The sequence below is a fragment of the Scyliorhinus canicula genome, chromosome 3 (assembly GCF_902713615.1).
Source record: "Scyliorhinus canicula chromosome 3, sScyCan1.1, whole genome shotgun sequence".
NCBI classification, from domain to species: Eukaryota; Metazoa; Chordata; class Chondrichthyes; order Carcharhiniformes; family Scyliorhinidae; genus Scyliorhinus; species Scyliorhinus canicula.
The window spans coordinates 222,332,074-222,347,083 of record NC_052148.1 but is presented as its reverse complement, the minus strand read 5'-3'; the positions used below and the strand labels follow the sequence as shown (position 1 = coordinate 222,347,083).

Sequence of the window (15,010 nt, the reverse complement as noted above, 5' to 3'; positions counted from 1 at the left end):
GGGGACGACACCACCTTCTCATCACCAGCGTCACATGGACATTGCTGCAGCGCCCCAGAGCTTAGCCCAGTCACATGTCCCTGAGGGACATGGCTGCGGCACTGAAGCATTAGCCGGGCGCTGGTTGACCTGAACCAGTCGGGCAGCACGGTAGCATGGTGGTTAGCATAAATGCTTCACAGCTCCAGGGCCCCAGGTTCGATTCCCGGCTGGGTCACTGTCTGTGTGGAGTCTGCACGTCCTCCCCGTGTGTGCGTGGGTTTCCTCCGGGTGCTCCGGTTTCCTCCCACAGTCCAAAGATGTGCGGGTTAGGTGGATTGGCCATGCTAAATTGCCCGTAGTGTCCTAAAATGTAAGGTTAAGGGGGGGTTGTTGGGTTACGGGTATAGGGTGGATACGTGGGTTTGAGTAGGGTGATCATTGCTCGGCACAACATCGAGGGCCGAAGGGCCTGTTCTGTTCTGTTCTGTTCTGTTCAGTCACAGAGGGACGTGGCACAGTCCTTGAGGGTCATGGCCCAGTCTCTGTGCACCAAGGCCACGACCGTGGAAAGCCTGGTCAAGGCAAGAGCGGGCCTCCTGGACTGGCAGCGCCAGGCGACGGCAGAGTCCCGGGAGCGTGCTCAGCCCCGTCCCAAGGAGTTGCCCGGGGGCCATCGGGCACCCCAGGAGAGGAGGAGGTGATGGGGTCTGTTCCGGTGGCTCCTGCAGGGGAGGTGTTGGAACACCGCAGCGCTTCTGAATCCCACTCACCTGCCCCTGGTCCTTTGTCTGATTGGTGTCAGGGATGGACTGCGCTGGGTGGAGGGGGCGTGCCGTGGAGGGTATGGGGCGCTGGGGGCTCCATGGGAGGGGGCAATGGGGGGGGCCAGTGGGTGACCTATCACCGCAGACTGCAAAAAAGGCGGCCTGTGCCCAGCCATTCTCTTCCCGGAGGGGGCGCCTTGAACCGACGGCCTGCCTGCGGGTCAGTTTCCGTTACTCCACCCCGGCCCTGGAAAATGCCCCCCATGCACAACTGTCAGCACATTATTGTGAGTTTGAAAAATTTTCTTACCCCCTCTGTCTCCTTCAGCAGCCACGGCGCCAGATCCCCATTTTTAAATACCCCAACCAGCCAGATCCTGTCCATTTACCTTCCCCCCTGGCCTGTCATTTTCAAACCTACCTGCTTTACGGCAGGGAATGCAGTCAAATAGGGGGCATGGCCTCCCTGAGGTCATCGGTGCTGGGCTGCGCTGGGGCCTGCAAGGGAGTTTTGCTGCAGGTCCCAAGCAACTGTGGCTAGAGGAGGTTTCAGTAAAGTTTCCCAGAGCAGCTAAGTGCATTTTAAACTCTTGTAATTCCAGCAGGCCATCACTTTCCGCTGCTGGGTGGAAGTTATGGCCCATATTCGGGTGGGAGTTACGGCCCATATTCTTTAACAACCTAACATTCCTGGAAGTATGATGTATAATTTCTTTCCAGCACTGTTGCACTCAACTGTGTTCATATTAAACAGCACTTTTTTTATTGTCCATTATTGTCTGACACAAAGAATAAAACACTGTATTATGTATCGCTCCTCTGTGCCCATATTGTGAAATATATTATTGTGCAGTAATATAATCCACAACTGTAACAGTGATCAGAATGGATATTGTGTCTCCCGCACGTATTTTCCAAGGCTTACTGCAAAGCACTTAATGAGACAAGGCCAGATGTGAATTATTCAGCTGTTTTAGCTAGACAGCTCAGAGCTATTTCACTAAATCTCTCTTCTCCTCTTCCAAAAATGGGAAGAAATAATCAACCATGTGCCATGTTGCTTTCCTGGACCAAGCTACTCGTTTCTGACCTCCTGCACTTTAAATAGATCATCTTGGCAGCAAGGCTGAAGCTCAGAGTCTTGTTTAATCAAACGTCTGACTGTCTACTGGTTAAATGGAGAGGCATTGTATACTTAATGGCACTGTTCTAAAGAGCCCATGGAGCAGCTAGACCTGTGAGTTCATGTCTGTCGACCATTGAAGGTGGCATAATGTGTTGAGAGCACAGTCAGATAAATATGTGATCTTGAGCTTGATACCTGTATTGAGTAAAATAGCAGGGAAGATATGTTGAACCTTTATAAAGCTCTGGCTAGGCCACAACTAGAGCATTGCGGATGGGGGTTAGTGGTGTGGTGGTAACGTTATTAGACTAGCTATCCAGAGGTCCAGACTAATGCTCTGGGGTTAGGGGTTCATTTTCCCAAAGCGATAACTGGTGGAAATTCATGAAAATGAAATGAAAATCACTTATTGTCACAAGTAGGCTTCAAATGAAGTCACTGTGAGCCGCCACATTCCGGCATCTGTTCGGGGAGGCTGTTATGGGAATTGAACCGTGCTGCTGGCCTGCCTTGGTCTGCTTTCAAAGCCAGCAATTTAGCCCTGTGCTAAACCAGCCCCTTAAAAAATCTATTAACTAATAAATCTGGCATTAAAAGCTTACCTCAGTAACCACAAAACTATTGGAATATTGTAAATAACTATCTGGTTCACTAATGCCATTTGAGTTAGAAAATCTGCTGTTGTTAACTGGTCTGCCCTGCATGCGCACCATTACCATCAAGCCGGGGATCAACCCTGATTCAATGCGGCTGCAGGAAAGCATACCAGAAGCAGCACCAGACAAACCTTCACCAGTTAAACCTACAACACAGGACTTCTTGAATGGCAAACAGCAGAAGCAGCATATGGTGCACAAAGCAAAACGATCCCACAATCAACAACTCCGATCTAACCTGTGCAGTCCTACCATATCCAGTTGTGAATGGTGGTGAACAACTAAACCACTAACTGGAGGTGGCTCCACAATTAAGCCCATCATCAATGATGGGTGAGCCAAACACATTGGTGCATTGTATAAGGTAGAGGCATTTGCAACCATCTTCAATCAGAGGTGCTGAGTGAATGCCTCCTGAGGTCCACAGAATCGCAGATGCCAGTCTTCAGCTGATTTCAATTCACTCAACATAATCTTAAGAAATGGCTGAAGGCACTGCATGCTGCAAAGGCTATGGGCCATGACAGCATCTCAGCCATATTACTTTTGCTTGTGCTCAAGAACTCATGGTGCCCTGAGCTAAGCTTTCCAGTGCAGCTGTAACACTGGCATCTAACAAAGAACAAATTAAAGTACAGCACAGGAACAGGCCCTTCGGCCCTCCAAGCCTGCGCCAACCATGCTGCCGTATGCCTTCTAGACTACCTTCTCCAACTGTGTGTGGCCCCTTTCAGTGACCTGTGGACCGGTACACCTCGATCTCTCCGACTGTCAATACTCTTGAGGGTTCTACCAATCACTGTATATTCCATACCTGTATTAGACCTTCCAAAATGCATTACCCCACATTTGTCTGGATTAAACTCCATTTGCCATCTCTCCGCCCAAGTTTCCAAACGATCTAAATCCTGCTGTGTCGTCTGACAGTCCTCATCGCTGTCTGCAATTCCACCAACCTTTGTGTCGTCCGCAAACTTACCAATCAGACCAGTTACATTTTCCTCCAAATCATTTATATATACCACACTCAGCAAAGGTCCTCGCACTGAACCCTGTGGAACACCACTAGTCACAGCCCTACCTGGAAATGTGTAAAATTGTCCAAGTGTGTCCTATTGACAAAAGTCAGGACAAATTGAATTTGCCCCCACCCCCCCCCCCCCCCACCCCCCACCAACACTCCGACTCCCTCCCTCCCCACCACCCTCCTTTCCCCTCTGTCCCCACCACGCTCCTTCCTTTCCCTTCTGTTGGTACAGAGGCAAGGGTATCTGGTCTCTCCAGCGCAAAGTTTAGTGCTTGTACCATTTGTTTTTTGTAGAAACGTGTTGTGAACTATTTTAATATTCAGAGTATCCCCCCCCCCCCCCCCCCCTCCCTGTACATTGTACTGAGGGGAGGATATCCTGTTTCTCCAACACAAAATGAGTGTTTGCACCGTTTGGCCTTGTATATATATTTTACTGTCTTAATAAAAAGATATGGAATGTTCATTGATGATTGCACAGTGTTCAGTGTCACATGACTCTTCAGATACTGGTGCAATCCATGTCCAAATGCAGAAAGACCTGTACAACATTTAGGCTTGGACTGTTGAGTAGCAAATTACATTCACACCACATAAATGACAGGTAATGACCATATCCAACAAGAGAGGATCTAACTATCTCCTCCAGATATTCAGTGGCTTTGCCATCGCTGAATTCCCCACTGCTAACATCCTGGGGTTACCATTGACCAGAAACTGAACTGGACCAGGCATATAAACACTGTGGGAGCAAAAGCAGGTCAGAGCCTGGGAATTCTGTGCTGAGTAACTCACCATCTGACTTCTCAAAACATGTCTTATCATCTCCAAGGAGCATGTCATTCAAGAGTATGTTGGAATACTCTCAACTTGCCAGGACCTGTGCAGCTCCAATTGCACTCGAAGCTTGGTGCCATCCAGGTTAAAGCAGCCCACTTGACTGGCACTCCATCCACCATCTTCAACAGTGACACCTCTTCATCAGCAGTGCATACTGGCAGTGTGTGCCATATATAAGATGCACTGCAGCAGCTCACCAAGGCTCCTTAGACAGGTCAGTCTTCACATTGGAAAAGGACGATGTAGATGTTGACATCAGGGTGGAGGTCTGTGAAGTATTAGACAACAGAAACATAGAGAGAGAGGAGGTCCGAACAGGTTTAGTATTAGTAGCTCTAAGAGTGGATAAATTTGCAGGCCTGGATGAGATGTATCCCAGGATGTTGGTGGAGGCAAGGGAAGAGAAATCAGGGGAACCGGCAGTCATTTTCAAATCCTCTCTGGCCGCAGGTAGGTGCCAGAGGATTGGTGGGCTGCTAATATTGTCTCACTATTTTAAAAGGGAGGAAGGGATAGACCACGGAATTATAGATCAGTCAGGCAGTCTAAACACGATCGTGGGGAAGTTACTCAAAAGAATTCTGAGGGACAGCTTATATCTGCACTTGGATAGACACGGATTAATCAGCGATAGTCAGCATGGATTTAAGGGAAGGTCATGTTTGCCAAATGTAATCAAATTTTTTGAGGCGATAACGAGGAGTGTTTATGAGGGTAATGCATTTGATGTAGTTAATACGAAGTTTAGCAAGGCAATTGATAAAGTCCCTCATGACAGACTAAGGGCCATGGAATCCATGGCAAAGTAGCACATTGGATCCAAAATTGGCTGAAAGGCAGGAAGCAGAGAGTGATGGCCGAGGGATGTTTCTGTAACTGGAAGTCTGATTCCAGAGGGGTTCTGCAGGGCTTGGTGCTGGGACCCTTGCTGTTTGTGATGCACATGCATGATTTGAACATAAATGTTGGGGGTATGATCAAGAAGTTCACGGATGACACCAAAATTGATCGGAGGGTAAATAGTGTGGAGGATGACCATAGACTGCAGGAGAATATTAATGGACAGGTGGGCATAGCAGTGGCAAATGGAATTCAACCCAGAAATGTGTGAGGAATTAAATTGGGGAGGGCTAAGAAGGCAAATGAGGGACATAGATAGGGTGGATAGGAAGGCACCTTTTCCATTCGTAGAGGGGTCAATAACCAGAGTCTATAGATTTATCGGAAGAGGTAGAAGGCTAAGAGGGTTGTTTGGGACAAACCTTTTTACCCTGAGGGTGGTGGGAGTCTGGAACTCACTGCCTGAAAGGGTGTTGAGTCAGAAACTTTCGTAACATTTCAGAAGTATTTAGATATTCACTTGCACAGGCATAACCTCCAGGGTAATGGGCCAAGGGCTGGAAAGTGGGATTACTGTAGCCAGATCCTTGTTGACCGGTATGGACGAGATGGGACAAATGGCCTCCTGTGCTATGAATGTCAATGAATCTATGAGTACTTTCCAAAATTATAACGTCATCACCGAAGGAGCAATGGTAGCAGATGGAATCTCCTGTTGCTTCGACAGAGGAGCAATCAGCAAAAAAAAAGATCAGTTTGCAGTCTGGGTTGATGTCATCTCATGTGTGACGATAGACCAAGGTCCAGAAAATAGAGGAAATGGCTGGAAATGATAAGTCCTCAAACTGAACGTGGCTTTTCCCATTTTCACGGGGTGGGGCTGGAGTCAGGCCGAGGTTTATGCACACACAGGCTTCCAGAGGAAGCTGACCATTTAAATCAGCAGCTATCTCCACTGAAATGAGATTTTGGTATGTCAGAAATACAAAATCCAGAGTGTGAAGATTAGATTAGGTAAGAGCAGATTTGAACATGTTTGAATTGCCAGCGTACCCCTTTGGAAAGATAAGGTGCCCCTTTGGATATGGTCCTAGAACACTTTCGGAGAGGTAACATACCTTTTGAGGTTTGTTCAAAGTAAATACGATTTTTCATTTAAAATAATGCACAAACTCATTTCAAAGCTGTCGAGGAACTGTTAAAGCTGTCAAGGAATTGTCAAAACTGTCAAGCTATCAAAGAACCATTATTGGTTACAAGGTAAGTTGGCGTGGAGAGGGTAAGGGAAAGGATTGTGGGTGAGGGCATGCATTGCCACTAAGTTGGCACAGGAGCTACAAAGGGCTACTACAGGAATGTTGGACACAGTGAGTATGAGGGGCCATCGGGGGGGGGGGGGGGGGGGTAGGGGACATAGGTTGCCATGGATGGGACATGGGGACATGGTGAGGGCTTTTTCTTTTGTTTTAATACTTTTTTAAATAACTTAAAGTACACAGAGGCAGGGCTTCCATCCAGCCCACCTGTGCAGCCGGAAGCCTCCAGTCCTGTTCTGAGGTGCTGGGACTGACTTCTAATCTGGCTCACTCCATCGGAACAAAAATCCAACCTACATGCAGCCATTTTTAAATGTCAAATTTGCAGAGCTGGAAATCTCCCATCTCTGCCGATTCAGGAATCTCTTATTTGCATAACCGATTGCAAATACTGCATATAAAGTCCATTTAGTAGGATGGATGTAGGCATTGGCCTTGCTTGCCTGTCCTCAAGGCACTTGGCTCGGTTCACCTCAAAAATTGAAATCTTTTGGTGACGGAGACTTCTCCATTTGCATCTTTCCAAGGTTGTTCTTCCCCATGTATTGGGATGCAGCTTGTACTTTCGAACATTCAGATTGTTTTGATATCCAAGTTGGGAGTGTCCTGTACTGTGGCTCCCATGTTCAGCTGACTGTAGAATACCGCCTTTGGTATGCAGGAGCCCTCAATGTGAACGAGATGACCAGCCCAGTGAGCTGGGCTCTGATGAATATGCTCTCGATGCCAGGTATGTAGTACCTTGCAAGACCCTCCGTGTTGGGGATTTTGTTCTGCCACCTGATATTGCAAATAGATCTCAAAGAGTGAAGTTGGAATGCATTGTGTGATGCCAGTAGGTTGTCCAAGTCTTGCATCTATAAAGAAATGATGTAAGAACCACCGTCTTGTAGACTTTGATCTTTGTTCTGAAACAAACTCCATTCTCTTTCCAAAATCTGTGCGTAAGCCTGTCAAACACCGGACTTTCATTTAGCGGGAGATGTTCGATTTTTTTCACCCACTGTGGTGTTATAGGAAAGGATACCCTCAAGTTAGCAAATGTTCCATACTGAAAAAGGATGTGTTGTTGATGGTGACTGTGAGATCTTGGAGTAAGGTGCCAAGGGCGGTTTTCTACAAGGAGAGCGATTCAGCAGCTTAGTTGCACCCGACTTGGTGTTGGGACGAAGCCATCGAATATCGCAAGGGGCCTCTCGTGAGATTTGCGACGCCAAAATGTTCTCACAAGGCATCACTATCTGGATCGCACTCTCACTGGGATTCACCTGGTGCCCGGGACTCAACGGCCACACCTGGGGGACCTCACCAGGGTGCTGTTTAATATTGGTCCACTCAAAACGGCAAAGTGCCATTCAGTAGCACAGTGTTTCTTGGCACTCCCTGCTAAACGCACCATTCAGTGGACTTTAACTTAAGTCGGCTAAATCGCCCCCAAGATCGTTGAATGCTTTAGAATTATTGTCAGGCCAAAGTGTTCTAAGCTGAGGACAAAGCGATCAAAAAATAGCTGAGTATCCTCCAGAGCATGTGATACGAGAATGCAGTTGTCCCATAGACACCACTTGCTAGCCACGGTGTGACGGCGATTAACATTTTAGAAGCTAAATTTGTTGTAGAATTCACCCTGTCACACAATACAGGTAAACATACTTTGCATTTGTATACTTATTTAACAAGCATCATCTATCATTCAGTAACCAAAGAAGAAAGGCACTTAGAACAATCAAGAAACGTTTGTACAGTCTACTTTCTACATTATCGTTTCAACTAAAATGCAATTGAGTATTGAAATGTATGATCAAGGACAGTGGCCGGGATTCGCCATTGGCGAGTCCACCCCACTACTGCTGCCAGCAAGCACGGAAAATTTGGCGCTCAGCCAATCTCCCATTCACTGCTGTGGAACTGGAGAATCCCACTGTCGTGAACAGAGGGAGAACCCTGCCCAGTGTCTATTATTCATTTCTACTTACTAATCAGAAATGCAATTGTCTATTGTTTTTATGTTTGATTAGCCCTCTGAGAGTGTAGAAATAGACGTCGGCCATTCAGCCTCTCGAGTCTACTCCACTATTCAGTTAACCCATGGCTACTCTATATCTTAACTCCATCTACCCACTTTGATCAACAGAATCTAGGCTGACATTCCAGTGAATTATTGAATGGGTGCTGCACTGTTGGGGATGCACTGATGAGATATTAAACTGAAAGCTGCCCTCTCGAGTGAATGTAAAATATCCGATGCCAGTATTCAAAGGGTTCTTTCTGTTGGCCTGGCCAATTTTTAATCCCTTAATAAATATCACTAAGACAAATTATCTGCTCAATTATCATGTTACTTTGTGCACATTTTCTATATTACAACAGTGATTACACTTCAATAATAATCAATTTTCAGCTCTGGAACATGCTTCTTTCTTTAATTCCGTTTCTCTTAATATCCTTGCCTAAAAATTATCAATCTATGTTTTGTAATTTTCAAGTGACCCAGTCTCAACAACTTTTTGGAGGAGAGAGTTTTGCATATCATTTTGTGGACGCATGAGGAAATGGCTTCTATTTATTCTGTCAAATCTTTTAATCATCTTAGATATCTCAGTTATGTCACTACTTAATCTCCTATATTCAAGGAAATAGAAGCGTGTGGAATCTGCATTTAAACCTCAAGTCTCTCTGTTGCTCCACCTCCTCCAGAGTCTTCTCATTAAATACATACTCCCATTTCTTAATTTGTTCAACCCAAATCTATTACCTCACAGTGAATCATTTTAAATTGCAGTTGGCTGTGATGAATGTATTATACCAATAATCCACCAGTGTATTTCTATCTGTGCTGTTGCCCTTGTATTAGTATCTGTGCTATGCTGTTGCCCTTGTGGGCTTCTCCTATGGGCCATTGTATGCCATTATCCATAGGGGAACATGTTGGGCATGTATGGGCTCCGCCCATGGCTCCTCCCCTTGAAGGGAGGTATAAAGAGCAGTCGACCTGCAGGCGGTTCTCAGTATTGGTTCAGTCGCAGGCAGGCACTGTTCAAAGTTGATTAAAGCCACGGTTTACTTCTACTCATGTCTCGAGTGAATTGATGGTCGTATCATTGGCCATTTCACTATCCCGGGGTTAGCAACCTGACAGTCTGGAGTGACATTGCAGTTCCAGACTTTGATCAACTGTTTGAAGCCTGGAATTCTTTGCAGGGTCTTGCAGTAAATTGAAGATATATATAGCATACAATATGTATATAGCATACAGTTCAACTTCTGTTCTATTTACCACTGTGAGCAAGTATTTTCAAGTATCAATTTCCTAAAAGGCAAGTTGAGAAGCCAATAAACAATAAAAGTTTACATTCCTGCATGAAAATGAAAACAATCGAATACTGCCCAGATAGAGAATGATTCTCCATAGAAAACCCAACAGCCGAGATCGTATTAAATTTAATAAATATACTTTTTTCATTTCATATTTTGTTGCATCTATCTTTTTTTATGCAATATAAGTATTCCCACCTCCGGTTTGTGGCATTTATTTCTTTCTTTTTACATTTTATATACCAGAACACTTTAAATTTTACATTTTGCTTTAAAAATTATAACGTTGGCATTAGCAACACAAGTTTTAATCCAATAAATACATAACAAGAGATACGTAATTCAATTTTTATAGAACAAAACAATACATTCGTATATCTCGTATTCATTTCTTTGGCATTCAAATAACAACATTGCAGTTCTTAAGATATTGCATTTTTGATTAAATTTCCATGTCTCTTGATGATCCCTGCGCTAACCTATTTAAGTTTTCCTGTTCTGCAATAATTACTCTCCTGACAGTTAAAGCTTAATAAAAAATACTTGTACTGAAGTAGCATCACTCACAAACAGGAGCGCATTGCAGATGGGCACGTTTAAGAAATGGAAGCATTCTGTTGATTTGATGGAAAGGTTAATTGCAACGAGCTCATCAAATTTGCCGGATAGTATTTTAGTCTTTATATAATTAATTCAAGTGATATGGGCACCACTGGCAAGGCCAGTATTTATTGCCCATCCCTAATTACCCTTGAGAAGGTGGTGATGAGCTGCGTTCTTGAGCCACTGCAGTCCATATGATGTAGGTGCACCCACAGCGCTATTACGGGAGGCTGGCAGTGAACGGACGCACAACACAACTTGTGCATTCTCCATGGCAATGCCTCCACCAATCAGAATCCATTTGCCAATCACTCCACACTCTTGAGAAAGCAAATTGTGGTTCCTTTCACATTAGGCATTCCCGTGAATAGACCTGATGGGTGCCAGATGAAAAGCTTCCACACGTGTCTTTTTGCAGCGATACTCAAGCTCTGTACCAGCAAACCACTATTCCGATATTATTTTCTCCCATAGAAAACCATGTACGATTGTCAAATGCTCCTCTGTGATTCATTTTGCTTCAGTGAATTTTTTTTATGTGCTCAGAAGTTTATGCTCAGATGTTTAAAAAAAATGACCTGTGCAAAAACTTTCTGTATAGGTACAGTGAAGATGTTATGATGGAGAAGCTTTTGGAGTGGGGTCCCTTAGTGGCAGTGGTAGATGCAGTAAGTTGGCAGGACTACCTTGGTGGCATTATACAACATCACTGCTCCCAAGGAAAATCAAACCATGCAGTGGTGATCACTGGTTATGACGCAACAGGTAAGTGAGTAATTTGTAAAGTTCAGTTTATTGACATGGAAGCGGTTTGATGAAAACTTTCATTGTTGCCACTTAGAGATTGCATAGTTGCATTTAACTTTGAGGTGTTCTCCAAGAAAAGATTTGCAAGATTGGTTCGGAGGATGAGGCACTTCAGTTGTCTAGCCCACTGAGCTAAACCAGCCCTATTTCCGTGGTGGGGGGGCGATGTTATTTTCTTTGCTTGTTAGGATAACGAGCCTAGGGTGCTTGCGTTTTCTTTGTTTGGGTTGGGAGGATTAGTGGGGGAGAGAGGACAGTTGGTTTGAGGCTCGTGGGGGGGGGAAGAGTTGATGACTGTGATTGTCTCTTTGTTGAGTAGCTGGGTGGAGGGGTGGCAGTGACCATCTTGGGTGGGCCTGGAAAGTGGGCGAGGCAGGGCTCTGTTCCCTTGCGAGTAGGAATGGCTGATCAGGGTGGGGGGGGGGGGGGGGGGGGGAGACATGGAGACCACTGACCAGATTGGTCACATTAAACGTGAGGGGATTGAAAGGGCCGGTTAAAAGGTCTCGGGTGTTCGCCCATTTAAAGAGCATGAAGGCAGATGTGGTTTTCTTACAGGAGACTCGGCAGAGGATTAAATCAAATGAGGTTGAGGAAAGGGTGGTGGGACAAGTGTTCCATTCTGGATTTGACACAAAGATGAAGGGAACCTTGGTGCTTACCAACAGGAGGGTGGCGTGGGTAAAATAGTGGCGGATCCGGGGGGAAGATACATGATGGTGAGTGGGAGGCTGGAGGGGGTTCCTGTGGTTTTGGTGAACGTTAACTCATTGAATTGGGAGGATACGGAGTTTATCAAGAGGGTGCTGGCAGCCGTCTCAGGTCTGGATTCTCATCAGCTGATTATGCGGCGGGACATTAATTGTTCCCAGACTGGACAGGCCATGCCTCAAATCCCTTCCGATATCGAGGGTGGCAAAAGAACTGCTCGCGTTCATGGAGCAGATGGCTGGGGTGTGGATCCATGGAAATTTAGACACCCAAGGGAGAAAGAGTTCACCTTTTTCTCACATGTGCACTGGGTTTACCCCCGCATTGACTTTTTCGTAGTGGGTAAGGGCTGCTCCCTGGGGTGGTAGGGTCAGAATATTCAGCAATTGTTATATCCGATGTTCTAAGATTCGTTATCCTGGGAGGTTCGGCCGACCACATTGACAGAGGGCTTTCTCTCTTTAATCTTGAAGAAGGATAAGGATCCAGAGGCGTGTGGGTCATATCAGCCCATATTCCTGTTGAATGCCATTGCAAAGTTATGGGCAACGGTGCTGGCAACTCGTTCGGAGGAATATTTGTTGGGGGGTTGTTACTGAGGATCAGACGGATTTGTGAAAGGTCACCAGTCATCGGCCAAGAGAAAGGAGGCTCTTGAATGTGGTGATGTCATGTGGTAGGGCCTAGCCGGTGAGTGATCCATCACCGCTCACCACCCCATAACCACACTGCTGCCCATCCCGCCTCCCTGAAGGTCTGTGGGCCCATGTGATGGAATGGCCAACACACATGCGGGGATCACCCGGATGGACAGTGGAATGTGACGGCGGGGCGGGCGTCAGACTCTGGAGCACCAGAGCATACCGCACTGCGGATTGTAATCATCTCCACCCCATGGACCAGACTCATTGATACTGCCGACCCAGTGCCAACACCCATCGGGTCGGGAGCCAGGTAATAATCTCCATAGACCCGGAGAAAGCATTTGACTGGATAGAATGGGAGGATCTACGATATTGGGGCAGTTTGGTTTTGGACCGAGGTACATCTCTTGGATCAGGTCATTGTTTAAAGCCCCACTGCGAGTGTTCATACCAATGCATGAAGCTCGAGGTACATTCGACTGTATAGGGAACAAGACAGGGGTGTCCACTTTCTCCGTTACTTTTTGCACAGAGTGGAAGGGTACAGAGAGTGGATCTATGGAGCATCAAGTGTCCCTGTGTCTAACAGACCCTCTCTCCAATGTGGGAACGATTATGGAGATATTAAGCAGCTTTGGTTCCTTTTCGGGTTAAAATCTTAATGTGGGGAAGAGTGAGGTGCTCCCGGTGAACCCTCAGGGAAAAAGTGCAAGTCTGGAGAGATTGCCATTTCAGTTGGCCAGGTCGAGTTTTAGATATTTGGGAATACAGGTGGCTCACGGCTGGGCATTGTTGCACTGACTAAATCTGGCCGGTCTGGAAGAATGTGTGAAAGGGATTTGAAGAGGGTGGATGCCCAACGGTTATCGTTGGCGAGAAGGATTCATAAGGTGAAAATGACGATCCTTCCAAAATTCGTATTTGTATTCCAGAGTTTCCCCATCCTATTACCTAAATCTTTTTTTATGAAGATTATCATAGTATCATAGAACCACTACCATGCAGAAGGAGGTCATTTGGCCCATCGAGTCTGCACCGATCCTCTGAAAGAGCACCCTGACCAGGTTCCCGCCCTTTCCCTGCAACCCCATAACCCCACCTAACCTACAAATCCCTAGATATTAAGGGCAATTTAGCATGGCCAATCCACCTAACCTGCACATCTTTGGACTGTGGGAGGAAACCGGAGCACCTGGAGGAAACCCAGGCATGGGGAGAATGTGCAAACTCCACACGGTCACCCAAAGCGGGAATTGAATCCGTGTCCCTGGCGCTGTGAGGCAGCAGTGCTAACCACTATGCTACCGTAGAACCCCATGCCAGCTGAATAAACTGTCGACCTTTAGGCATGCAAGACACCTCTGGTTCGGAGAGCATGTTTGCAGAGGGATAGGCAGTCAAGAGGCACTGTTTATTGAGAGCACATCATAGGGTGTCACAGGTAAAAATCCCACCATTTTCCAATTATTATCTTTGTGTCACCTAGCCACCAACAAAGTGAGGTTTCAGCCACTCATGGCGTTCAAGGTCGCAACAGTCTCATAGGTTCTACTGTGATAGTTTTTGATTAGCCCTGCACTGGGTGATAATAATGTTTTCTGATATTGGCTTTCCATGAAATAAGTGGCAATTGTGAAGAAACAGTAACATTTGGCCCTTTCTTTTCATGAAAACAGGTGATATCCCTTACTGGATTGTACGCAATTCATGGGGAACCAAATGGGGAGTTGATGGCTACGTATACATCAAAATGGGGAAGAATGTTTGTGGTGAGTTTTCTGTGCAATGTACAGTTCATGGAAAAGAACATTTCATTCATCTGGGGAATTTTTGTGAATACAGTATTTTTTATATTTCTGTATTGAATGTTCCCCACCTTCTTCAGTTTAACATCAAAACCGTATCAGAATCATACTTACACCCAGAAGTGTTATCCTGCTGAGAACCAGCCCAGTTCTCCTCATCCTACACCAAATTTTCCTGATCTCAAAATGAAGTTAAACACCCCCACGGACATCAGGGTGCTCCCCCACAAGGATCACTGGGATCATCCTCCTCTCACCGAAAGGGATCACCGGTATTAACCTCGCCCCCCCCCCCTCCCAACTTCCCAGGATTGCAGGTATCAAGGCCCTCCCCTTTCAGGCCCCGCCTCTTTCCACTGCCCCCTGGCACCGACATATATGCAGGTCCAGTAACAGCTCAAACTCTTATCAACTCCCAAGCCCTGCCAGTGGCTGTAAAGGTAACATTGAATATACGGACAGGCTATGCTGGTTTTATGCTGCACTTGAGTTTCCTCCCGTCTTTACTCATCTAACTCCACCAACATTCCCTTCTCGCTCAAATGCTTCTCCATCTACCCTTTAAACACATCTG

General features: G+C 46.1%; 1 protein-coding gene across 1 annotated transcript in view; it reads left to right on the top strand.

Annotated features, from left to right (window-relative positions):
* The window catches only part of ctso (cathepsin O), a 67,768-nt gene that overhangs the window by 43,131 nt on the left and 9,627 nt on the right, over nt 1-15,010 (top strand). The window contains exons 6-7 of the mRNA XM_038792292.1: nt 11,071-11,234; nt 14,308-14,400. Coding sequence (XP_038648220.1) covers nt 11,071-11,234; nt 14,308-14,400 — 257 coding nt within the window. The remainder of the gene's footprint in view (nt 1-11,070; nt 11,235-14,307; nt 14,401-15,010) is intronic.